Source organism: Sinohyriopsis cumingii, chromosome 17 (assembly GCF_028554795.1).
Source record: "Sinohyriopsis cumingii isolate HCF-2022 chromosome 17, ASM2855479v2, whole genome shotgun sequence".
Classification (NCBI taxonomy): domain Eukaryota; kingdom Metazoa; phylum Mollusca; class Bivalvia; order Unionida; family Unionidae; genus Sinohyriopsis; species Sinohyriopsis cumingii.
In genome coordinates this window covers 120936038-120964030 of record NC_142977.1, presented here as the reverse complement: position 1 = coordinate 120964030, position 27993 = coordinate 120936038, and the positions used below count along the sequence as shown (strand labels likewise).

Sequence of the window (27993 nt, the reverse complement as noted above, 5' to 3'; positions counted from 1 at the left end):
AATCTTAGCTTACTGAAAGTATCATCCTCCACTTGAAATCAGGAAACTCTCTATTGCATTTCTCACACCTGAACATCCCGTTGCCCTGGTCAATAACTTTTTTGTTACATGTCTCTGTTGGACAGGCCTGCAATGAAGTCATGCTTTTAAAATGGTATAATATATGCATTCAGATTTTCTCCTCTGAGGTTTTTCTCCTCCGAAGTTTGTACAAAAAATATTTTCAAGATTTAGCAGTCACAGAGCACCTAAATTCAACATTTTCAATGAAAATATAATACAGCAGTTATTTATAAGTATCCCAAGAAATGAAACATAAACTGGTGTGAACTTTACGTAATCTAGGTGGATATAGTACAGCTGTTCCAAGAACACAATGTAATAAGTAAGCATGACTGACTTCAAAAGAGAATACAGTGGAACCCCACTATAATGCAATAATTGGGGTCCAAAAATTGGATCACGTTAATATCGAAGTCGCATCAATGCGGGGTTTTACAGTATTTTACTTTTTTCAGAGAACAGCTCATTGACACATATACGTGTATTCATGTCTAATGTACATGATGAATAGGGTATCAACATCGTTTACTATCGTGCCATCGTGGCATGCAATTCATCCATAAGGCATGTAATTCCATTGAAAATTGCACACATATTTACAATCTTCAATAATTTTTTCCCAGATCATTGTGTCTGAATTCAACGTCTAATATACAGCATGAACAGAGTATTAGCACCGTTTACTTGCCGTCTGATATCGTACCATCGGGGCTTGCAGTTAAAGAAGAAACACATGTTGGTTATTGTTTGAGCAATGATTGTAAACAGAATTAATTGAAGACAATCACAAAGATGACTTACTGGCTTTACTCATGGACCAGTAATAAGTAACATTTCTGATAAAGTTTATTTTCACATAACACTTCAAGAACCCCGTGAAATTGTTAAATTTCAGAAGTGACGCCAGGATCGTATTATATTTAATATTCATCTGCAACTCATATTCAAAATGATAATAGATGTATTAAACACTATTTTTCATACTTAAAAAAAAAAAAATTTCCCAGTATGAGAAAAATACACGTACATGTATTTCAAATTTCAGGAACCACGCCATGATCATATTATATTCGAATTCATATGCAATCTCTTCCCCAAAAAGATAATAAAATTTTTATACACTATTTCACGTACCTGGTTCAAAATATATTTTTTCATGTGCGAATGAATAAAAAAAATTTTGGGAGCCACCCCACAACCGTGTTATATCCAAATTTGTGCTATCGTGGGGCACGTTATGGCAGGGTCGCACTGTACATTCAGTTATTTTCATTGCTACATAAGAATAATAGGAACATTAAAGTGAAGTTAATGAATACAGAATAATATTTATGAAATTAAAATGATGGTCATTTCAGACCTCTGCATTAAAATTATACTTCCTGCTTCAATTTCATCAGTATGATTTCCTGTATGGAAAGCATCGGAAATGCAAAAATATGTCATCTTCAAAACAGGGCTTTTTTTAAAAGAACATCCAACAAATGATGTATGTGGCACAGCATCTAATTAATAAGTGTAGTATATTGTGTATTTGATTTGAAATGTAACTGTTATAAACTAGTAATGCAAGTTAGACAAGAAATCATTATATACATTAAATAGTTATAAAACATATAAGGACATGAACACATGTAAGCAAAGTATCTATGTATGTATGTATGTATGTATGTATGTATGTGTGTATGTGTGTGTATGTATGTGTGTGTATGTATGTATGTATGTATGTATGTATGTATGTACATATGTATGTATGTGTGTGTGTGTGTGTATGTATGCATGTATGTACAGATATCTCGCAAGGATTTTAAAACTAGGAGTCCAGGACTCCCATTTTTGGTAACAATAGGAGTCCAACCATCAAATGTTGCAGTTCCTTACAGACGTGAGTGTATCTAACTTTCGTAATGTAATCATCCACTACAATATAGATTCATTACAACAGTCCATTGAGAAGATTGCAAATTTATGGTTTATTTATTTGTATATGTACTTGTAGTAATTTTAGGCAAATAAATATTATCTGATTTGGTGTTTTTTACCCATATTTTCACACATACGTGTCAAGTCAGAAAACAGCTTAGACCTTAAAGCGCATCTTGCGAATTCCACAACATAGAACTGTCCCATATGTTTCTGACCTATATAATTTGCATTTTAAAGTTATATCTTTAAAAAAATAATACCTAGGCTTTGGTTCCAATGATTCATATATTTTTTCTGAATATATTTGCCCGATGATTTAAGAAAACAGACAACCTAATAAACTGGTACATCCCAGACTAGGCGGAGTCTGCCATTATTTCCCGTTAAGCCTATTGGTTCACTTACAGTTTCAAACTAATTTTATGATGAAATATTGTATAAGAGGAAGTTAATATATATCCAGATCACCGATTCTGATCTTAAAACACAAGTTTGTATGTTTTATCATCAAAGAATAGCATGCAGGAAATTGATAGTTGCTACCTTACTCGGAAAAGGGCTAATGGTCAATCAGCTATCAAAACATGCTTGTGAATGGGCAAGAGTTTGTTTGTCAACGTAATTGGTATCAAAACTAGGCCTAGCTACTTATGTCCTGATGAATACATTTTGCTACAACACTAGAACTAACCGGGCTAAGGCAAGGGGAATTTTTAAAAACAAAGTATGGTCAGTCAACATACCTCTTAAATAGCTCTTGTTCATCCATCAGAGTGATACTGAATTTTGTCAATCCAAGTAAGGACTTATTCCAAACACTAAGCTAGGCATCACACACTTTCTGACACTTAGCTACTGTCCTATCTGAACTATCAATTCCAGCAGCTTTAGGACTCTTCTGAATCTCGTTACAATGTTCGCAAGTTTGCCGTTTAACCCCAAAATATTTATCCAAATTTACGAATGTCATTTTGTCTAAGACCCAACATGTCTTGATTCTCAGGTCACGTGCACTATGTATTCCGATACATTCGGAAATGAACACAATAACAAAAGCTAAAGTTGTTTATTTGATGTACTTTTATAAATAACCGCATGTACATCTCTGGGTCTTTCTGACTCTGAATTCAATCACTGTAAACATCAGTACATTTTCCCAACCAACCGCCAGTCAAAGCCTTTGATCTTGCCACCCAGCTATTACAACATGTTCTTTTTTATGTACTCTTATAATGACAGCATGCATGTACATCAAGGGGTCTTTCAGTCACAGAATTATGTCATTGTAAATATCAGCACAGCTAACTGATCAACACATTTTCCCACAAAGCAGGTGGCTGAAGCAGGACTGGCAAGTCTTTGAATTTTGCCGTACACCTATTACATGCGTATGGAGGACTCCCGCCTAAGTGATTTTCTGCATCCCAGATCAAAAATTGGCATCCAAATACGTGTAATTAAGTGTTTCCGAGATCTCTGTATGTATGTATGATTAAATACAACACTACATCTGGCCTGCAAATTAAACTACAAAGTATAAATATGTCACTTTCACAAACTTAAAGCATTTTAACATCTGACTGCCACGAAAATTACCCTTGTGAAAAAGTGACACCAATGAATGTAACCAAGATAAACAGTCCAAAACAGTCAATGATCTTCTCACAGTGACCGATCTAGGATCGCTTTATTTTTAATAGATGTCAGCTTAAAACCCCTAATAAGCCATATGACATAAAAACAAGGAAATTAAAGTATACAAAAGTTTGCGTGAACCAATTACCATGCAATATATTACCTGATACATGCATTTATCTTTATGGAGGAAGACGACTGTTCCCTTGCTGGTAAAGTAGTCAGCTTTGTCTCCCTGACCCAGCTTCTCAGACTTCACTTGACTGAGGAACTTCCAATTGGTTTGACCTCCTCATTTTTCAAAACAGAGAAAGAAAACATTAGAACTAGAATCTAATTGTAAGAAAATTAACCAGTCTCCATTCTGCAGACACAAAGACATGAAAAATATTGGGTCACAAAAGGTCTACACAAATCTATAGTGATGCTACAATGAATGAAGCTCATGAATTTAGCAGGATGATTAGTTGGACTGACTATGTAAGCCCTTTGTCCTGCTTGCTTGCTTAAACAGTGTGCCCTATGCATTGCTTGCTATAACAGGAAAGAAGTAGTTTCCAGCTTGCTGGAACAGGTAGCCATAAGTCTTCTTTGCTGTAACAGCTAGCCCTATGGTTTGCTTGGTGTAACAGCTAGCCCTATGGTTTGCTTGGTGTAACAGCTAGCCCTATGGTTTGCTTGGTGTAACAGCTAGCCCTATGGTTTGCTTGGTGTAAGAGGTCAACCCTATATATTAGTATAACATAGAGGTAGTTAGGCCTATGTGTTGTTTGCTATAACAGTTAGGCCTATGTTCTGCTTGCTATAACAGTTAGGCCTACGTTCTGCTTGCTGTAACAGTTAGGCCTATGTTTCGCTTGCTGTAACAGTTAGGCCTATGTTTTACTCGCTGTAACGGTCAGCCCTATTCAGTAACACACAAAAAGTTATCCCTATGTCTTGCATGCATTAATAATCAGAAATAGGACTTGCTTGCTTTAACAGTTAGTCTTTATGTCTTGCATGCTTTAATAGTCAGTCTTTATTTGTTGCTTGCTTTACTATTCAGTCTCATGTCTTGCTTGCTTTGATAGCCAGTCTTTATGTCTTACTTGCTTTAATAGTCAGTCACTAAGTCTTTCTTCCTTTAATAGTCATTATGTTTTGCTTGCTTTAATAGTCAGTCTTTATGTCTTACTTGCTTTAATAGTGCAACATTATGTCTTGGTTGCAATAATAGTCATTTATGATGTCTTGCTTGCTGTAATAGTCAGTCCTAATATCTTGCTTCCTTTATTAGTCAGTCTCATATCTTGCTTTCTTTAATAGTAAGTCATTATGTCTTGCTTCCTTTATTAGTCAGTCATTATTTGTTTCTTGCTTGCTTTGATAGTCAGTCACTAAGTCTTTCTTCCCTTAATAGTCATTATGTCTTACTTGCTTTATTAGTCAGCCTTATGAACTGTCTGCTTTAATAGTCAGTCTCATGTCTTGCTTTCTTTAATAGTAAGTCATTATGTCTTGCTTCCTTTATTAGTCAGTCTCATGTCTTCATTTTTGTAATAGTCAGTCTTATGTCATGCATGATTTAATAGTCTTATGTCTTGCTTGCTTTAATAGTCAATCTACTGTCTTGTTTGCTTTGATAGTCAGTCTTATGTCTTCCTTGCTTAAATAGTCTTATGTCTTGCATGCTTTAATATTCAGTCTTATGTCTTGCTTGCTTTAATAGTCAATCTTATGTCTTAAATGCTTTAATAGTCACTCTTATGTCTTGCTTGCCTTAATAGTCAGCCTTGTATTGCTTGCTTTAATAGTCAATCTTATTTCTTCCTTGCTTTAATAGTCAATCTTATGTCTTGCTTGCTTTATTACTCAGCCTAATGTATTGTTTGCATTAATAGTTAGTCTCATGTCTCGCATGCTTAAATAGTCAGTTTCATGTCTTGCTTGCTTCAACAGTCAGTCATTTAGTTTTGCTTTCTTAATAAGTCAGTCATCATGTCTTGCTTGCTTTAATAGCCAGTCTTATGTCTTGCTTGCTTTAATAGTCAGTCATTATGTCTTCCTTACTTTAATAGTCAGTCTTATGTCTTGTTTGCTTTATAGTCAGTCTTTGTCTTGTTTGCATTAACAGTTTATCTTATGTTATGCTTGCTTTAGTTGTCAGTCTTATGTCGTGCTTGCTTTAATATTCACTCTTATGTCTTGGACGCTTGAAGAGTCAGTCATTATGTCTTGCTGGCTTTAATAGACAGTCAATATGTCTTGTTTGCATTAATAGTTTATCTTATGTCTTGCTTTAATTGTCAGTCATATGTCTTGCTTGCATTAATAGTCAATCTAATGTCGTATTTGCATTAATAATTTATCTTATGTTTTGCTTAATTTATTAGTCAGCCTTACGTCTTGCTTGGTCCAATAGTCAGTATTATATCTTGCTTGCTTCAGCAGGCAGTCTTATATCTTGCATGCTATAATAGTCATTATGTCTTGCTTGCTTTAATAGTCAGTATTATATCTTGCTGGCTTTATTAGTCAGTATATGTATTGTTTGCTTTAATAGTAAGTCTCAGGTCTTCCTTGCTTTAATAGTCAGTCTTATGTCTGGCTTGCTTTATTAGTCAGTCTTTATTAGTTGCTTGCCTCATTAGTCAGTCTCATGTCTTGCTTGCTTTAATGGTCAGTCATATGTATTGCTTGCTTAAATAGTCTTTTGTCATGGACGCTTTAATAGTCAGTGAATATGTCTTGCTTGATCTGATAGTCAGTTTTTATGTATTGCTTGCCTTATTAGTCTGTGCCACGGATGTAGACGTAGCAAATTTAAAAAGCTGCTGCAAGAAAATCTTATGTCATGCTTTAATAGTCAGTCTTTATGTCTTGCTTGCTTTAAGATTCAGCCATAGGTCTTGTTTGCTTTAATAGTCAGTCTCATGTCTTGCTTGTTTGAATAGACTGCTTTAATAGTCTTATGTTTTGCTTACTTTAGTAGTCAGTCTTATGTCTTGCTTGCTATAATAAGCGGGTCATTATGTCCTGCTTGCTTTAATAGTCATTATCTCTTGCTTGCTGTAATAGTCAGTCTTATATCTTGCTTGCTTTAATAGTGAGTCCTTATGTCTTCCTTTATTAGTCAGTCCTTATGTCTTGCTTTCTTTAATAGTCAGTCCTATGTCTTGCTAGCTTTAATAGTCAGTCTTATGTCTTGCTTGCTTTAATAGTCAATTTAATGTCTTGTTTGCTTTAATAGTCAGTCTTATGTCTTGCTTTTTTTAATAGTCAGTCTCATGTCTTGCTTTAATAGACAGCCATGATGTCTTGCTTGCTATGATATTCAGTCATTATGTCTTCCTTGCTTTAATAGTCAGTCTCATGTCTTGCATGCTTTAATAGTCATTCATTGTCTTGTTTGCTTTAATAGTCAGTCTTATGTCTTGCTTGCTTTAATAGTCAGTCTTATGTCTTGCTTTTTTAATAGTCAGTATTATGTCTTGTTTGCTTTAATAATCAGTCTTATGTCTTCCTTGCTTTATTACTCAGCCTAATATATTATTTGCTTTAATAGGTCAGTCTTTGTCTTGCTTGCTTCAATAGTCAGTCTTTATGCCTTGTTTCCTTTAATAGTCAGTCATTGTGTCTTGCTTGCATTATAGTCATTTAATACGTCTTGCTTTAATAGTCAGTCCTTATATCTTCCTCCCTTTATTAGTCAGTCTCATGTCTTGCTTTCTTTAATAGTCAATCTAATGTCTTGTATGCTTTAATTATCAGTCTTATGTCTTGCTTGCTTCAGTAGTCAGTCTTATGTCTTGTTTGCTTCAGTAGTCAGACATTGTGTCTTGTTTGCTTTAACTGTCATTCTTACGCCTTGCTTGCTTTAATAGTCAGTCACGATGTCATGCTTGCTTTAATAGTCAGTCATTATCTGTTGCTTTCTGTAATAGTCAGTCTTATATCTTGCTTGCTTAAATACTCTTATGTCTTGCATGCTTAAATAGTCTTATGTCTTGAATGCTTAAACATCCAGTCTTATATCTTGTTTGCTGTAATAGTCATTCTTAGGTCTTGCTTCCTTTAATAGTCAATCTTATGTCTTGTTCTCTTCAGTAGTCAGTCTTATGTCTTTCTTGCCTTAATAGTCAGCCTTGTCTTCTTTGCTTTAATAGTCAGTCTTATGTCTTGCCTGCTATAATATTCAATCTTTTGTCTTGTTTGCTTTATTACTCAGCCTAATGTATTATTTGCGTTAATAGTTAGTCTCATGTCTCACTTGTTTAAATAGTCGGTTATTATGTCTTACTTGCTTTAATAATCAGTCATTATGTGTTGCTTGCTTTATAAGTCAGTCTCATGACTTGCTTGCTTTAATAGTCAATCATTAAGTCTTGCTTTCTTAAATAGTCAGTCGTTATGTCTTGCTTGCTTTAACAGTCAGTCATTATGTCTTGCTTGCTTTAATAGTCAGTCATTATGTCTTGCTTGCTTTAATAGTCAGTCTTACATCTTGCTTGTTTAATAGTCAGTTATTATGTCTTGCTGCTTTAATAGTCAGTCTTACATCTTGCTTGCTTTAATAGTCAGTCATTATGTCTTGCTGGCTTTAATAGTCAGTCATTGTGTCTTGCTTGCTTTAACAGTGAATCTTATGTCTTGTTTGCTTTAAGAGTCAATATTATGTCTTGCTTGCTTTAATATCAGTCTTTCTCTTGTTTGCTTTAATAGTCACTCATTATGTCTTGCTTGCTTTAATAGTCAGTCTTAAGTCTTGCTTGTTTTAATAGCCATTATGTCTTGCTTTATTAGTCATCCATATGTCTTGCTTGCTTTTTTAGTCAGCTTAAGTCTATCTTGCTTTAATAGTCAGTCATTATGTCTTGCTTGCTTTAATAGTCAGTCATTATGTCTTGCTTGCTTTAATAGTCAGTCTTACGTCTTGCTTGTTTAATAATCAGTCATTATGTCTTGCTTGCTTTAACAGTGAATCTTATGTCTTGCTTGCTTTAATAGTCAGTCTTTCTCTTGTTTGCTTTAATAGTCACTCATTATGTCTTGCTTGCTTTAATAGTCAGTCTTAAGTCTTGCTTGTTTTAATAGCCATTATGTCTTGCTTGCTTTATTAGTCAGCTAAAGTCTATCTTGCTTTAATAGTCAGCCATTATGTTTTGCTTGCTTTATTAGTCAGTCTTTATGTCCTGTTTGCTTTAATAGTCAGTCTTTGTCTTGTTTGCTTTAATAGTCAGTCTTTGTCTTGTTTGCTTTAATAGTCAGTTATTATGTCCTGCTTGCTTTATTAGTCAGTCTTTGGGTTCTAGACCTCATCCAATGATAAACAGCAGACATGAATGTAATGCTATTTGTTATTGAAGAATAACTGCAGAAGGCGTTCTATAGTATTTATTATATACAAGACATCAATACAGCTTGGAAGGGGAGTAAAGTCTGCCCTGAGTGTATATTTCCCATGGAACTTAAACCCTAGTGAATGTATAACATAAACCAGCTGTTGGTGTGTATCAGTTCTAGTCCAGTGTGGAATGTCTGATTACTTTTACTGTCAAGTAATATTTCAAAGCTAATTAGATTAAGGCTTACACTACATCTCCCTTCCTGAGAAGTTTACATTAAAACGAAACGTGATCTGATGACCGCATTTCTAAAGAAGCTACATCAGCTTAATTTATTTTACAAGTTCAGTCTCTCAGGTGGTTTTGACAATCTTCCCGAACGTGTGAAATATCCGTTTTGACTGGTTGGCACTGCTTTGCTTTCATCTGAGTCAGTCAACGTATCAGGGTCTGAAGCAGTCACTTTGAGAGGCTCCGATAATGTGGTAGGCATGGGAACTAAATTTCTCCTATTACGCCGTATCTCTCCCTCGTCAGTTACTACCATGTATGAACGAGGTGTATATGCCTCAGATTTAATTATCCCTGAAGAAAAATGATCTTTAATCCATACCTTATTCCCTACCTGAAGATTTTTCATATTTCGGGCGCGATGTCAACGATCATAATTTCTCTTTTGAGTTTGCTTTTGATAGTTTTCCAATTTCTTCAGTTTCATTAAATCTGGCCATTTCGGCTCTAAGTTGTTTGGTGCCATTGGCAAAGTAGTTTGTAATTTTCTTCCCATCAGTAATTCAGCAGGGCTGTATCCATTTGGTAATGGTGTTGCGCGATATGTCAAAAGAGCTATGTAAGGACCGTTTGGTTTTTTAAGCATTCTTTTAATTGTCTCAACAGCCCTTTCGGCGAGCCCATTGCTCTGTGGATATTTTGGACTACTTGTAATATGCCTGAATCCATAACTTTTTGCAAAATCTTTGAGTATTGCGGATGTGTATTGTGGACCATTATCTGAAACTAAAACTTCTGGTATACCGTGTCGCGCAAAGATTGATTTGAGATGACTGACAATTGCTTTCGAACCTGTGCCTTGCAATTTTGCTATTTCGATGTATCATGAGAAATAATCAATCACCAAGAGATATGTTTGACCATTCAGTTCAAACAAGTCTGAAGTGACTCTTTGCCAAGGTCGACTTGGAAATTCATTTGGTATCATTGGTTCAGCTTGATCTCGTGAGTTTTCAATGCAATTTTGGCAAGACTTTACCAAGTGCTCTAGCTGAGTACTTAGTCCTTTCCACCAAACTGACGTTTTGGCGCGTTCTCAGCATTTAACTATGCCTTGGTGACCATTGTGAATTCTCTCTAGGATTTCTCTTTGAAGCGATTCTGGTACGGCAAGGCATGTACCTTTCATTAAAAGACCATTTTGAATTGTAAATTCACCTCTATCTGCCCAGTACAATTGAAGTTTTCCGTCAATAGTGGATTTCTCTGGCCACCCCGTTTCACAGAACTGTACAAGTTGTTTGCAAATCGAATCATTTCGATATTCAGACTTTATTTGTTCAAGTCGAGTATTTGATGCAGGCAAATTGCTAACTACGAAATCAACGTAGGCGTTAGTTTCAGCCTGAAATTCTCTGTCACTCTCAGAGTGATAACTTAAAGGTGCTCTGGATAGAGCATCAGCAGTTAATAGATTTTTGCCAGCAACATGAACTATACAAAAGTTGAATCTCATCAAATGCATTCTAAAGCGTTGAATTCTAGGGGGTAAATCTCCCAAGATTTTTGTGCTCATTAGTGACACTAATGGCTTATGGTCAGTTTCAAGTTTGAATTGTGACCCAATTAAACAGCTACTGAAGCGTTCACGAGCCCAAGTGATTGCAAGGGCCTCTTTTTCTAATTGAGCATGGCGTTGCTCAGTTTCTGACATACCTTGTGATGCAAACGCCACCGGTCTCAGAGTGCTACCGTGCTTCTGCCGTAGCACAGCACCTAGTCCAAATGAAGATGCATCTGCAGATACAACTATTTCTCTATTTGGATCATAATGTGCTAAAGTTGGTGAAGATATCATTTCTTGCTTGATATCTCTAAAAGCTTGTTCTTGATCTGGACCCCAAGTCCACGAGTTTTTACCTTTCAAAAGCTCACGTAATGGTTTTGATTTTTCTGCCAAATTTGGACTAAATTTGCCAAGCTGATTTGCCATACCGAGAAATTGTCGTATATATGTTACACATTTCGGTGTTTCCATTTCCGTTATAGCTTTGACTTTTTCTGGATCAGGTCGGCAACCATTTTCGTCAACAACATGCCCAAGAAACCTTATTGATGGTCTCGAAAATTCACACTTTTCAGCGTTCAAAGTGATGCTGGCCTTTTGAATTGATTTCATTACCATTTCTAGTCTTTCGTCATGCTGTTTCTGCGTTTCCCCAAAGACAAGAACATCGTCCATGTGACAGAGTGTTCGGTCAAGTCGCTCCAGCGTTTCTGACATCCTTTTCTGAAAAAATTCAGGCGCAGAACTGATTCCGAATGGAAGGCGATTAAAATAAAACCTACCAAAAGGAGTAATGAAAGTTGTAAGGCGGCGAGAAATCTTCTGACAGGTTTATCTGCCAAAAGCCTGAGTTTGCATCAAGTTTGGTGAAAAACTTTGCACCTGCTAGTTTTGCAAGGGATTCTTCAACTGATGGTAGTGGGTGGTTTTCTCTTTTAACTGATTCATTCAGTTTTGTTAGATCCACGCAAATTCGTACTGTACCGTTTGGTTTCGGAACAACAACCATTGCCACGCACCACCCAGTGGGCTCATCTACTTTTGAAATAACACCTATTTTTTCCATTCTATCCAACTCCTCTTGAACTTTATTTAATAAAGGGATAGGAACCTTTCTTGGGGTAGATAAGGCATAAGGTTTGTCATTTTTGTCCAGAGTTATGTTATAGAACCATTTTGTTTTCCCTAGACCTTTAAACAAATTTGGAAATTTCTCGCGATAATCCCTATCTAAATGTATGGATTTATCGTGAATTTTGCTTGCATTTTGTGAGTTTTTATCTGAGGCATTTACTGAGGATATATTTACCTGTTCAATTATCTTGAGAGCCTGATTTGCGGGCCTGCCCAAGAGTGCCTGATTCAGTCCCTTTACAACAAATATGCCTTGTACACTGAATGCATCGTTTGATTCAAGTCCACATGTGAATTTTCCCAGCACTTTAAGTTCAAAGTTTCCAGGTCCATACAGTTTTCGATCAGACTTTGATAGTTTTTGGTCTCCGATTTTTCTTAAATCCCTCTCAGGAATTACAGTCACATCAGGTCCAGTATCAATCTTGAATACAAGTGAAGTGTTGTTTAATCTCACACGCGTTATCCACGGCTGACCCTTCTTCATGCTAATAGTCCCTATAAATCCAGATTCCTCTCTAGATTCTATTGTGCGAACTGTTGACTTTGACAGATAGCATTTTGCATAGTGTCCTCTTTTCTTACACTTGTAGCATTCTGCTTCTTTTGCTGGACATTGGTCTCGAGAATGATTAATTTTCTTTCCACATCTCATGCATCCTTTTCTGCTGACATTATTTTGTTGAACATTTGGGATTTTATGTTTCTGTTTCCCATATTTCAGTGACGACGATTTTACTGCATCCATTTCAGACATTCGTTCTCCACTTGCTCGTATCGTTGTTTGTTGCTTTTTCACAGCTTCATTTTGTCGAGCTTGACTAACGGCTGACTCTAGAGTTAGATTTGCATCTAACTGCAATTTTTCTGACAGCTTTGAATTTCGCAGTCCAACTACAAGTCGATCTCTGATCATTTCATCATGTAGTGGCCTGAAATTACAATTATCTGCTAAAACATAGATAGCTGTAACAAAACTGTCCACTGTTTCTCCCTCTTTCTCATTTGTCTTTAATTAAATTTTGCCCTTTGAAAAATTACATTCCTCTTTGGAATGAAATATCGCATGAATCTATCTGTCATGGGCTTCCACTTCTTTTTAGCTTCCTCTGTCAGGTTGAACGAAGACAAAATGTCATCAGCCTCACTTCCCATGGAATAAATCAAGGTATTCACTTGAATTTCTTCCTCTTTTTCACTAAGTCCAGACGCTTGACGAAAGTGTTCAAAGCGCTGAAACCACTTTTCCCACGTTTCAGGTCTCGAAGAGTCAAATTTGTCCGGATTTGTAAATTGAAATGAAGCCATTTTCAACTCTGATATTTTCAATCCTGTGTTTTTACTGCTGCCACCATGTAATGTTATTTGTTATTTAAGAATAACTGCAGAAGGCGTTCTATAGTATTTATTATATACAAGACATCAATACAGCTTGGAAGGGGAGTAAAGTCTGCCCTGAGTGTATATTTCCCATGGAACTTAAACCCTAGTGAATGTATAACATAAACCAGCTGTTGGTGTGTATCAGTTCTGGTCCAGTGTGGAATGTCTGATTACTTTTACTGTCAAGTGATATTTCAAAGCTAATTAGATTAAGGCTTACACTACAATGAATGCTGTTTGTCCTTTGGCAATTAGTACATGCAATGTAGGTGGGATGTATAGCCCATGTGGCTTTTTTATGCACACATTTTCCCACATTCTACCTCTATACAACTGCAAACAGAAATAATAATAATAAAATTAATTGATCACATGAGATCTGTAGCCAAAAACAATCTGACATCGGCAATACTGTACCTGCCTGTATAGTATTGATGACAATTGTAAGTGTTGTGAGACCTATGGTCAAGCATGATCAACAATACTTAACGGAAGTATTGAAAATAAAAATGATTGAGACACCAGCAGAAATGTAATATTATTATAATGAAACAAATTAACATAGCTGCCAACCTTCCAGGCTCACAATTAGTGAAAATAGGGTTAAAAAGTCCTGAATTTGGACATGAATTCGTGAAAAATACCATGACAATAACTCCATCCACTCTGACCACTCCGACCGTCAATACTACACTATATCAAGTTCGCAAAATAAATATAAAACACTACACATATGCAGAAATATTTATTTATCAAGAGATTATACTGTGGCAGACTTGAACTTCCTCAACTGCTTGATCATAAATTTGTTTTCTAAACAGTTCCGACTTATTGCCTGCAGGTTGATGTTGGGACTAAAATTGCTGACAAATTTTCTGCAGCTAAGGAGGCCCTAAAATCGTTTTATTTTTCCTCGCTAAAGAAAATACTCTTATGCTGTCACTGTTGCTGTGAGTAATGCACAGGAACTGCAGCATTTTTGGTTCTTCCACAGGAAAAAAAGCGATTTTCGAGTCCGGGAACATTTGTCATAACAAATGTTTAGCATGGTCTCCAGCTGATAAAGGTAGATTGCATTCGACAAGAAAACTCACAAATAATGCTTCAGCGCTGGTAGCCTGCAGGTCTTCCGCAAATGGTTTAAAATATTCCAGAGATGAAATCTGCGAATTCTTAATTTTCCCAACTTCTACGTGTTTTTTTGCAAACGACATTCTTCCTCACATCGTCTCTGTGATGACACACTGAGCGCAAAAAGCATGAATGAATATCAATGTTTAATGGCAGAATGCACGGCAAATTTTTGATGTATTCCAAATTAAACTTCACTTTTTGAGTAATACATTTCTTTTTCCTTGGTGGTGAAGTCATTTTCAAAATCTTACATGCGAGGCTGAACGGTAACTCAAATCAGTGTTTTGACGCATGCGTGGAGCAAATTTCCAGTTAAGCCCCAGTTTCTCTCAAAAGCATTTGTAAAACTACTCTTATACATATAGATTAAAAGAGGCTAAAATGCTTGCTACCGGGCCAACTGTACTAACCGGCTGTAGATCTACTAATATCGTGACCAGCAGTACCGGACCGTTTCGGCAACTGCGAATATCACGTCTAGCGCTTAATGGGAAATCGGTTATTTTATTAAAGATTTAAAATAATTGAGGATTGGAAAATTCGTGAATTTTTGGCTTACGGCGTGAATCCGTGAATCGCTAAAAAAGTCGTGAAATTCACACCAAATTTGTGAGGGTTGGCAGCTATGAATTAATGATGCAACTCTGACTCACTATAGAACAAAATGAACGGTCTGTGACCTGTGGTCAACCATTATTTAATATCGGTAATACTTTACTCAAGTATTGTTGACAAGGAATGTTTTGTATTCAACACAAAATAATTGTAAATGAATAGTGTGACCATGTGATCACAGAAAAGGATAATAATGCTGGTGTATGACTCTCTAAACTGAGTCTAGAAATTAAAATTAGCATTAGTCAATGTATCATCATTAATCAGATGATTTCGAATTAAATGTAGACAAAACAGGTCACAGTCACAAACAAATCTGGAGATGAATAGGGAGACTAACTTCTAAAGAGTCTGGAAACAACCAAATATAATTATTTTCAAAATTAGGTACAATTAAAGAAGACCGAATCAACAATAGGAGCAGAGTTACATAAGGGCAGTGCTGTCAAGCAGAACACAAACATCCTCATCTCACAAGACAGCAACAACTGCGATTATATGTGGAATGGACTTGAGGGCGTAATATTCTAACAATATGGAACCTCTATTTGGATGTGTGCTAGACAAAGAGAAGGCAATATTTCTGTACAGTGTGAAAATTCCAATCCAATCCAATATGCTGTCTGTCAAAAAGAGGATGACTACTGCCTATGACATGCTGAACAAACTGAGTCTATGCTAATTCTAGTTCTGGACTTTCTGGAACTTTTCATCTAATGGGAGGGTGGACATTTTTTATACAGATTTGGATAATTTCTATTCTGGAAAATTTAAGTAAATCATTAACAGCAGGTAATATATTGATGATATAACTTACCAACTAATCCATTTGGTTGTGTCTTCTCAAGTTCATTTATCTTCACAAAATTAAACGTCATTGTGGGCAGATCCACATCATCTTCACAGGGCTCAATGCAGGTATTATTATTAAATGTCATCTCATAGTCATTTTTCACAGTGGAGTATTGTTTGTTGGCTGTCTTCACTGTTGCTCTGCTTATGTAGAAAACCTGTGGAAAACAGTAACAAAAACTAATTAACATTATATACAGCTTAATAGGTTTTTGACTCACTTAATCAGTGCAAGTTCAGGAAATTTAGCCCTGATGTTGGGTCTCACTATGGCTAACCAACAAAGCTGCTTCAGTTTCCAATTTGCATTGCATGCAAATTGGAGTTGAAATGAATCCAGCAACCTTTCCTCTGTCCAGCAGAAAACATATATTTTTCTTGTCTTTTGGTTAATAAGTGACATGAAAATTCATGGAAACAAATACATACAATACAAGTGAGAGTCATAAGAAGGGACTGGTGCTCAGCTGATTGAAAAGAATTTCCAGGTATGAAAGATAAGATCATTTTTTTTTTAAACTACTGTTGTTGTTGTTGTGGGGTTTAACACCATTTTTCAGCACACGATAGGCTATACATGGCGACCAGTGTTAATGGTGGAGGAAGAACCCGGGAAAACCCTGGAAAGATCCACCGACCCACAAGAAGCTACTGGCAAGCTTTCTCACATACCCACACTGGCTGAATCCAAGACTCGAACCAGTGCAGACAGAGGTGAGATGGCAGTGATCCATAATGGAGAGCGCTTTAGACCACATGGCCACTCAGGGCCCTTATTTTTTAACTGCAGAGAGTAGAAAACATCTGTGGTATTCTTGAGCAATAGCAAGATTTGTGAGATGTCTGATGTCCATTTTGGATTCAAGATCAGCACCATTTTCAGTGAGGACCAATTAGACCTCAGTAACTTATCTTTTGGTAAAAACCCAATGATGATATGACCATCCATTCAGGAGGAATAATGCAATAACAAGATTTTCAATATGCATTATTGGTGGCCATACTGGACATAAGATTGGCACCATATCCAATTAGGTATCATATCAAGTCCTTTAGTGAACAATCCATGTTCATACGACTATCCATTTAGGAGTAGGGAAAACAAGATTTTCAAAATGGAAGTCATGGTGGTCACATCGGATATCAGAGGGGCACCATCTTCCTTTATGAAACATCAATATTAGTCTCTTGGTGAAAACTTTATGTTGACACCACCATCCTTCAGAAGTAGATATAACATGATTTTCAAGATGACCACCATGGTAGTGCAACCAAGTTATTGTCAGAAAGCCATTTCTCTTCTTTCAGTCATACTGAACTTGACATTTGATCTTTTGACCCCGAAAGTGAATTTTTCCTTACCCCAAATGCAAGTCATCCACTGCTTGGTCCAGGTATGTAAGCAGCACTAATGTTATTGTTTGGAAACCATTTTTCTTCTTTTAGCCACATGACCTTGACATCTCACGCAAAAGTTGATAGAGCTATTCCTTACTTCAGGAGCAAGCAATCACCAAACTTTGGTAACAGTAGATAGTGGACATTTCAAGTTTTAGAAAATGGTAACTGCTTAAGGCAATTTTTTTTTTACAGATTTGTATAATTTATACTATCAGAATGTGGAACAGCATCATAACACAACATGCTTATAATGGGCTTATAATAAGTTATATAAATCTGTATAAAAAATACTGCCTGAAGCAGTTCTACATTTTGATAAAATATGTATACTTTACTTTATTTACCTGCCACAAATAATTTTTGCATAAATTTATTTACAAGGTGTTTGTCAAAAAAGTCAAAGTAAGCAAAGTCCAGAAATGTCTAAAACAAATATGAAACAAGGTCACAGTCACCAGACCTAAAACAGGCCTGGGAACCAAGACCAGGGTATCCAAACATCCAAACTGGTCTGGTTTTCCTCAAACGTTTTGCAGCTACCTTGCTTGCAAGTAAATATGACGGACAGACAGCAAAAAACACAATTTATATGTGTGTGTATGGAGACAATACATTTTACAGCACTTTACATATATTGTGTTTTAAATACTGAATTGCAAGTTTATTTCATGTGCAATGAAGATACAATATTTTGTGGATTGGAAAATTACCATTTTAAACACTCTGATACATTTGTAATCAGTTCACATGCATGAAAAAAAATAAGAAAACTGGCTATTAACATTCCTAGACATAATGGTGAAATTATATTATATCAATTAGTAAGGTATATAAAAGTTTACCAAGTTGGAAGGGATAAATTTTAATCTGCTAACCTGTTTTGTAGGTCCACAATCTTTCCAGCAACCGTTTGTGAAATAGGGATAAAGTAGGGCTACTTAAAAAAAGAAGGGCAAATGTAAGATATTGTATGATGAAATTTAGTATGAAATTGATGCACATTACTGACAAAATATATAACCTTTGCTTTACTTACCTTACAAAAGCATGCCCTTACATAAAAGCTGCTCTTTAGTTCAGGTTACCTCTATTTTCTTAACATCCTGCTCACCATCACAGAGGCCATAACTGTATTTTTATTAGTTAATCAGAATTTGTATAGCAAAAAAACAATCACTAAGCTTAGCAGTATATAAAAAATGAAAATGAAATGCTATGCTTTTACAAATTCTATTTAGTGCATTAACATGAAATTGTTAACATAACATCCTTTCTAAGCAGATCTGGAAATGCAGAGGCCAACATAGAATATCTTCAGTTATCAGCTGAATGATTTCCATTTTGGGGATTTAAAAACAATTTATATAGAAGAAAGGAAGAAACATATGCACAACTATTTTGTACCTGTATGAAAAACTCAAAGCATTTTATCTTCATTTGTGTAGCAAACATGAATAGAAACACAGCTAGGCAGTTAGTAAGATAAGAAGAGAAATAATCTAACTTTAAGCAGATCTCTTTGAATGTTATACAATGTATTAGTACTGAGCTGCTACAATGGTAATAAAAAGACCACTGAAAAATCATCATGATTATAACCACTCATACAAAAAATACAGGATAAGTGACAGAAGGAACAAAGATTATGCTGCTTTCTACAACTCTTGCAGATACCATATCCAAAAAAACTAGACTGATAATCTAAGAAAGATAGCAGATAATCAAACATCGCTAAATATGACAAAGCTGCATTATGATAGGACAACACAAATGCAGAAGTGCTGGTTTACAATTATGTGTAAGCTTTCACCAAAGTCACCTAGATGCTACATTTGAAATTTTCTCAACCATCCACAATGCATGTCATTGCAAAGAACTTTATCTTGAACAACTGCAAAAATTCTAAGGTAAATTACCATGTAAATACTCATAGTGGCCCTCCCACATGAACATTTTCAACCTTTATGATAAAAAAGCATTAGTCATACAAAGAATATAGTTTTAAATGCTGATTGTCAATTATTTCCACAAGCACTATGTGTATGCCTATACCATAATAATGCTGTGGCAAAACTCAGTGATAACATACCCACAAAGCACAAAAGAATTAATGATGGAAAAGTCAATGCATGTTTTATTTACTAGCCACACATCTAGCCTTGATAAAAGATACTAACAGCCTTGAAACATTTGGCAGATATCTTTCACTTTGAAGAACAAATCAACTTGTTGATGGGAGTATTAATCAAAATGGAACATTGAATTGAACTTGCATAATTATCAATCTTCCTTTCTTCTTGTCAATTTAATTTTTTAGTGTCCATGCTTTCAAACACTTCTGTTGTTTTCTGCAGGTTTGATATTACCACCTCCCAAAGACCATTAGCTATATTGATTTCCTTAAAGTTCAGATTCTTTACTACAGAATTCAGTCTTTCACTTCTGCAAACAACTTCTGAAGCTCTTTTTGAAAGGCTCATTCACTTTCATTCAGTTATGAATCTTTTTCTGATAGCCTTTGCTTCCTATTTTCATGCTTTTTCATGGCATCTGTCATGATGCTCTATTTGATTTTGCTTTTGCTTCCTCTGCAGTTCTGACTTGGATTTTCCCGTAACATGATCGTACAGTGTGATTTCTCCAGAGCACAAGCTCTGATTTAATATTAGTTATGTTTATGTCAGGTAAGTCTTAGTCTGATCTGCAATACTTTGTTTTAATAACTGTCAACCCTCTTATTAAGCTCTCCATTATCATGTTCCATCCATTCTTCTAGGACCTTTTCACTGATCCATTAAAAGAGGCACATCAAATTATCTGATATCTGCTAAGCTTTCTGCAAGCCTTCTTATGCATCTAGTTGCCACATCTTGATGTAAGCACTGTAAATTTTGAACAACGGACTTATCAAGAGGTAGGCATATACAATGGTATACTGAAAACTCCTGCAGGAAGGCTTAAGTTTTTGCCAAGAACCTATGTTGTTGGTCCCTCAAATAGTGTCATGCTACTATGGGGATGAGACCTCCAAAGAACATTTCCATCTCATGCAGTGCAGACCATAAATGGATGTTGCTGTTGTCCAGCAAGACTGTAGATGTTTCTAGAGTGGCATGCTAACAGAGGTAAAGCTCTGATATGAGGGCTATTCATCTAAAGCACTGAAATGCCCCTGAAGACAATGATTCATGCTTCAAGAGACTGAAGGAGTCCATGGAAAAGAAATTGGTGTGTAAGGCAATCATCACTAGAGTGCAGGCCTTAAGCTCTAAGGCCTCACGATTTTTTACTGGAAGGCATGCTCTGACCCTGGCTGATATCCCCTCTTGTGATACACCAAAGTTCAATGGTGATGGGGCCTAAGGGGCTAAGATGGAGAATGTACTCAATTTCTGGAGGCAGAAACCAGCAGCTGGACTACAAAAGGGGTTAAGATAACCCCTTCTGGTACCTGGATAATTCCTGGCCCTGGGAAAACTTCTGTATGTTATCAGGCCTTCACAGAGTGTGGAAGCAGCAGAAGACCTAGACAAGTGGAGGCCACAGAAAGCCTCTATGACTGGAGACAATCTTCTTGTCCTCAGTTTATTATACAAGTCCAGGGGGCAAAAGGCAGTGAACCAATGTTCAAACTTATTCCTCTTCCAACACCAGACTCAACAGATGGGAAAGTGCATGAAACTGTTGCCAATGGTGTTCACTCAACTCTTTTGAAGGACAGGTCCATGGTCTGTCATATCCTCCTTACCTTGAAACCAAGGCAGGGGCATCCATGACATCATGAGAGAAGGAGAACTCACTTTCCAGTAAAGGGGGTACCCAAATCCTATAAGGATTAAATGGGAACATAGAAAAGGGGAATGCCACTCCAATCCCTATCAATAGTTGGATGTGTACAACTGGACTCCCTATCACAAATGGGATTAAACAGTAACATAGAAATGGAGGTTGGGATATTAGCCCAATCCTTGTCCCCAGACTGATAAAAATGACCTGTCACCAATCAGATATAATCCAGCAACAAAGATCTGGTAAAAGAACAACTGTTACCTGACAATATCTTTATCTCTGGGAAGCTGACCGTAAGAGGACACTGCTCATCTCTTAATTGGAGGCAAGATTTACTCTCAGGTGTTTCCCTCCCTTGCCGATCCCTCAATGGCACTGATGGATTCATAATGAGCATCAGGGATCCTTGGCCTATGGGCAGTCTCCAAACCACAAAGTTTGCTCTAGTACTTTCCTTGCCCCACAAGATATGACTTCCCCAATACGAAAGAGATCCAGACCATAGTCGCTGCTGCTGTGGCACTGGCCTGGGTGTGCTAAGGATGTGTGCCACTCAACAAGCAGACTCTCATGTATGTCCTGTGGGATTTGAGGTGGGGAATGATAAACTTTACTGTTTGTTGGAAGACGGTCATTGGGACTAAGTCCAACACAGAATCTATTGCCACAATATTCTTACCAACTGTTATGTATCATTAAAAGACTTCCACCCATGTTTACTGAGTTTGGTTTTGACATCTCAAGGTTATAATATCTTTGTCAGGGATGTCCATGTAAAATATTCGAATTTAAGTCTTATAGTACTTCTTACTAAAATTTGATGAAAGGCATCATTGTGAAAAGAAGAGTCTGTTGACATTAGGTTTATTTAATTGTCTGTACTGTAAACAACCCAAAAGATTGGCATCTTGACCAGGCTGTGGTAGCAGTTTGAACACCAGTTCATCCTTCTTGATTAGCAATTCAACTGATACTGTAACTTTGGGAGGGGGACAAAATTCTGATGGAAAGAAACAAAAGATTTCCTTGACTGATACCCAGTCTTCTCTTGCACAATTTGAAATGTAGCTGGCGAAGACTGTCTAAAGGGGTGGACCATGATGCATGCCCAATGTCCTGAGTGGAATACCATCACTTCAAAATGATCAGTAAGTGCTCCCTTTAAGTGGTAAAGGCATGAGAATGAAATGAATTTATATCCTGTGTATAATGGAGCACAGAACTTGGACATCATGTGCATCGAGTGACTTGTGGCACTACCCTGGGAATGCAAAACCAGGAGAGTGCCTATGTGGGCTGAGGAGATTTGACTCTGTTGGCTTAAAGAGCAAGATCAATTGTGGTGATGAGATGACGGCAAAGCCATAATTTAACAGAGCAATTTTATGATGCTTTTCAATTCTTTATATTGGGATGATTTAAGGAATATCTGAACACAGAACCAGATTGTACTTCTAATGTGTGACACAATATCTGAGTTGGCTTGATTTAATTTCAGTCACACTCAAATGTGGCCAATAAAGATGAAAGGCCATCAAACGCATGTGGTATCAGGACTATTGGTTCCACAGAGAAAGGTTCGGCATCTTGAGGATGTGTAGATGGAGTCAGAGCTGCCACTGTCACTGATTGGGAAAACTTAAGATCACTTTGAGGCTGGAGTGTAATGCCCCTCAAGAACTAAATTATTCACATAAATGATGTCAGCATGTATACTAACAGCATCCTCAACAGTCAAGGTGTATTTCTGCGCATTTCACCTTTGTGGCAACAGTACTGCAGCCTACTGACCCACAGTCCAAGAGGAACATATCTAACTTGAATTTATGAATTGGCAACTGGAGCAAGCAAGACATGTAACATGTTTGTCATTCCCATGTTCCCATTGTTTATACAGCTTATACCTCATATTGCCCATGGACTAAATCTGTAAGCTAAAGATAGAGCAGGAAATATATACAGGTGTAGCCAAGCATGCATCCTGCTTTATAAACTCAGAGTGGATGTAGAGTGCTACAAACAATTTAAAAAATTAACCTGTATGAAGGGTCCATGTGGTGACCTATACAGGTAAAATTATTGAAGTGTCACAATTAATACTTACGAAGTGGACACTACTTAATAAATTCTAAACATATAAACTTACCTACAGTAAAGGCCAAATAGATTGCCTATACAGAATTGCTTTAATAACTAGGAAGTGGATGCTATGAATATAAATTATTTATTAAAAAACTGTATGTATAAGACTGCAGTGGAAATAATGCAGCAAGTTACATCAAGTTTTCTAAAGCACACATAACAGTAAATACCTGCACATAAAATAAAGCTACACCAGTGTTAGAGGATGCATTAGCAACCCATGCTGGTATGTACCAGGGGTGAGTATGTGCTTGATAACGACAAATTTATATTTCTACAAAAGACAGACAAATTGAAAAAAAGGAGCAAGAAAGAGTTGGACAATTATAGATGGAGTATAAATTCCCCTTCAAAGAGAAAACTCCAACTTGCTTTAAGGTAGAATGACTTTCAATGACTTGTAGATGGTTTAAAAGGCTTCTCATCAGGAGTGAGCACGCTGCTTGGCACAAGTGGAAGCAGTAACTGAATAATTCATGGAATGTAGCATCTATTACTGTATCAATGGGAGACCACTCTATTTAAATGCCACCTATGAGGGCAGGTAACAGCTTTCTAAGCTAAAACAATTAGCTTGGTAGAGCTAGATTTCCAAGGTAGTAATAGTTATCCTAAGGTATTATCAGGTCAGATATCTGAGGAAGAAACACTTATGATAGCTGGGTCTGATATAAAGTGCTGACCAAAAATGAGCATGGATGGCTTCTAAATTTCTCCTGGCTCAGTTGCTATGCATTTACATAAGAAGTTTTTTAGTGAAAAACATTTGAATCAGACCATTCATTCAGGAACAGCAACAAGAAGATTTTTCAAGAAACAAGGACAAAATTGGATGTTCGAGGGGCAACCATTTCCTTTTGGACCAGTTCAACCTCTGGATTTCATACAAGGAAATAGATTAGGAGGAGCAGTGATAACAACTACCAGACAATGAATGAACAGTGATAACAGTTACAAGACAACGAATGAACTGTGATAACAACTACCAGACAACGAATGAACTGTGATAACAACTACCAGACAACAAATGAACAGTGGTAACAACTACCAGACAACAAATGAACAGATTTAGAGCCATCACATAAGCTCTTCTGGTCTTGTACCAGTAAACTTAACATACAACTTCCATTTTGTTCAGTTTATCTCCTACTTAGCTAAAAAGCAAAAAATCTTTAACATTGACCACAATCTGGGGAGTTGACAGACTGGCATGCATACAGATGCCAAAGTAATCATTATATTTAGCTCCTGCCAAGGGAAACAGAAATGGCACAGAAGAGATAATAACTGAAAATTATATAACAAATACAGTACTATCACTCATTCTTTCCTCATAGGACATTTGATATTAGCATGTAAAACTATATCCATAGATATTTACTTTGCTGACTTCCAGCAAATTATAGAATTTCTCCACTGCATCATTGAATCCTGTTGCTCTTATTTCTCCACTCTCATCAACAAGGATGACATTGAATAGTCTCCCCTCCCCTCGAGAATTACTCCAGGTGCGGATATCGCTCTTGTATGTGACACAGGCACGAATACTCCCTCTATGATAAAAAAAGGCACAATATTTTAAAATTTATATACTAACATCTTCTTTCAGCAGTCTATGGTAGTATTTTTGAATTATCCAAAACAGATGTGATTTGCATGAAAAGTTAAACTTGTTTGATAAACTACTTCCCATTGGAGTGAATTTCAAGCAACAATTATCTCATATCAAGAGATACAGACTTTTTTCTCCTAACAAAACATCTAAAAGTTTTAATGACCCACTTTGCCAGGTGTAACTGTTGACAAAAGCTAAATTTTAAATATTAAAACCAGGTGCAACTTAGCAGGTAAAACTATATCCATAGACATTACTTTGTTAATGCAGTTAATTGAGTAGAAGTATCTGTATGATATATATGTTCTTTTATGTTTACAATGGTTTTACTTTATATCTAGGGGGCCCCGAGTGGCCGAGTGGTCTAAAGCGCTCTCCGTTACGGATCACTGCCATCTCACCTCTGTCTGCGTGGGTTTGAGTCTCAGATTCGGCTAATGTGGGTATGTGAGAAAGCTTGCCAGTAGCTTCTCGTGGGTCGGTGGTTCTTTCCGGGGTTTTTCCGGGTTCTTCCTCCACCATTAATACTGGCCGCCATGTATAGCCTATCGTGTGCTGCAAAATGGCGTTAAACCCTACAACAACAACAACAACTTTATATCTATATTTTAATTTAGATGTATGGACTATGTAGTCTGAAATAAAGAATTCTTATCTTAATTCAAGTATTCTTTACATTTAAGTTGTTAGTATGAGATCATCTTTCAGTTGCCAGATATGACCTGAAGAAAAGGATCAACCTGGGATCAAACTGTGAACTAGAGAGTTATAATGCAATGGTATGACCACTGTGCTATCAAGGATCCTAAAAAACAATCTTTTATTTCAGGACTAGAAGATGTTTTGGTGTCTTTATCATTACAAAGAGCCATTTTAGCTGCCTCAACAATGCTTTGTTAATAAAATGGCTATTTTGTGAAGGTAAAATGAAGTTGGCGGGGACTAACATTAGTTATGTAATACTCGTCTGTTACCATTGCTTTGCTTATTTCTTTTCCTGGAGGTAGTTCTCAGTCCAAGATATGTATTCCCTCCTCCAGATGCAGTTTGAAACCCTACTCACTGATGTTAGAAGGCATGTTCTACCTCACCTTTATCATTTATTAAATTATTTAAGTCCAAAACTCTGGTCTTTTTGATATAACACATGGGGTGTTACAGGGGTATATATATATATATATATATATATATATATATATATATATATATATATATATATATATATATATATATATATATATGTGTGTGTGTGTGTGTGTGCATTAAATGGCACCTCAGCACAATAATAATCATACAAGTCATACATCTGTGGATTGTTGTGCATAAACAACCCTCTTTGCTGTGACAGCAAATTCATCTTTGTACAGGTCTATGAGATTGCTGAACTATGACCACTGGCAACACAGAGGGCTATCGGAATTAGCCATAAGATTGAAATCCTGACACTGCTAAGGACTTAGAGGGATTATGACTTTCCAAATTAATTTTTAAGTGAAATCCTTATATTAATATGGCCATTCATTCATGAGAAGAGGCAAGAACAATATTTTTAAGATGGCCACTGTGTCAGCCATATCAGATAAATTGGATGTACAATTTTCATTAAGGATCCACTAGACATCATTGCGAGTCTTCTAGGAAAACTCCACATCAACATGACTTTACAATCAGGAGGAGCAGAAATAAGATTTGGAACATGGTTGCCATATTTGATGCCAGATCAGCACCATTTTCATTTAGGGCCCATTACACATCATAAAAAGTTTATTGGTTCAAATTTGATGTTGAAGTCACATTTCATTCAGAAGCAACAGAGATAAGATTTTCAAGATGCTTGGATGGTGGTCATAATGGTAGTCAGATTGGCACCATTTTATTTATGACCAACTAGACATCATAAAAAGTCTTATTATTAAAACTCTTCTTGATCATCCATTCAGTAGGAGTAGCAATAACTAGATTTTCAAGATTATCACCATGACAGCCACACTGGATGTATGAGCAGCACCATTTTCACTTGTGACCAACTAGACAATGGGATGAATGACTGTGCAAGGTTTTATGGAGTAGCAGCAACACACATGTGCAAGTGGACAGAAGGACAATATACAGCAGGCCATCCCACAAGCTCTTGTAGTCTAAGACCTGCAAAGCTAAAAAGGGATGGAAACAGTGCTTAAGTAGTGTGTGCAAAAAAGTAACAAAATGACCATGGCATCAATAATTGCAAATAAATGCAAGGACTGGGGAGGAAAGATCAACTATAACAAAGAAATCGATATGATAAAATTAAATTAAGGTAAAACACACATTAGAACATATATTAATCACCCAGAGATAGATGTTATACTTCAAGCCCATGAAAAAGAAGAACAATATTCAGAATGATGGAAGTGAGTTAGGCATTGGAATGAACTGTGTTGTTTTTGCTCTAAACCTACAATTACTAACTGGAAGAAGTAATCACCTTGGAAATGAGAACTAGTCTCCCGGATAGGAGACATGCAAAATAATAACTGCAGGTCATGTATTAATGCTATTCTAAAAAATTACAATTTATGTCCAACAGTTCTCAAATAAAGTTAGAACTGTGATATTCGGATTACCTGTTTTGAAGTGGTGTGAGGCTTGCAATAGGAAGAACATGGACACTAGTGGGTCTGGTTGGTGTGCTACTTTTGATGCTGCATGAACTACTGCCAGTACCTGTTGCTGCTGCTGGAACATTGGCTAATAAAGGAAGATGATAATAATTCAGTTATATCTGAAATTTCAGTCATATTTTATTCCAAATTTCCATAAAAAGAATTAAGTAACGTGAAGAATAAATTATTTTGGCTGCCTTTTTTAAAACAGAAGACAAAAAAACATTTGTTTTGCCTCACAAAGATCCTAGTATCACAACTCCAAACCCAAACATAAAAAATATTTCTAAAAAATTATTCAAACAATATGCAACATCTAATCAATATATCAAGATATGGTTAGAAACTTGCCAAGGACAATTAATGCTGAAGAGATACACCTGGACACCAAGGCTGGTTTAGAAAGAATATGGAAGGTTTATGAGTCTAATCTATCAACCAAGTCACCACGTGCTGAAAACAAAATATTACTGCATTATACTACTTATTATAATGCATCAACAGATATTTTGTTGGGTTCAAGCAAAGTTTTGA

The 27993-nt window shown here is 36.3% G+C and overlaps 1 protein-coding gene across 3 annotated transcripts in view; it reads right to left on the bottom strand.

Moving 5' to 3' along the window:
- Positions 1–27993, bottom strand: part of LOC149779773 (replication protein A 70 kDa DNA-binding subunit-like) — a 110600-nt gene that overhangs the window by 17028 nt on the left and 65579 nt on the right. For 2 of the 3 annotated variants that reach the window (XM_089940633.1, XM_089940635.1), the window contains exons 11-15: positions 27421–27544; positions 24581–24752; positions 15833–16025; positions 3788–3915; positions 14–127 (exon numbers count right to left, since the gene is read on the bottom strand). In XM_089940633.1, the coding sequence (XP_089796759.1) occupies positions 14–127; positions 3788–3915; positions 15833–16025; positions 24581–24752; positions 27421–27544 (731 nt within the window). The remainder of the gene's footprint in view (positions 1–13; positions 128–3787; positions 3916–15832; positions 16026–24580; positions 24753–27420; positions 27545–27993) is intronic. The other variant, XM_089940634.1, reaches the window with a different exon arrangement.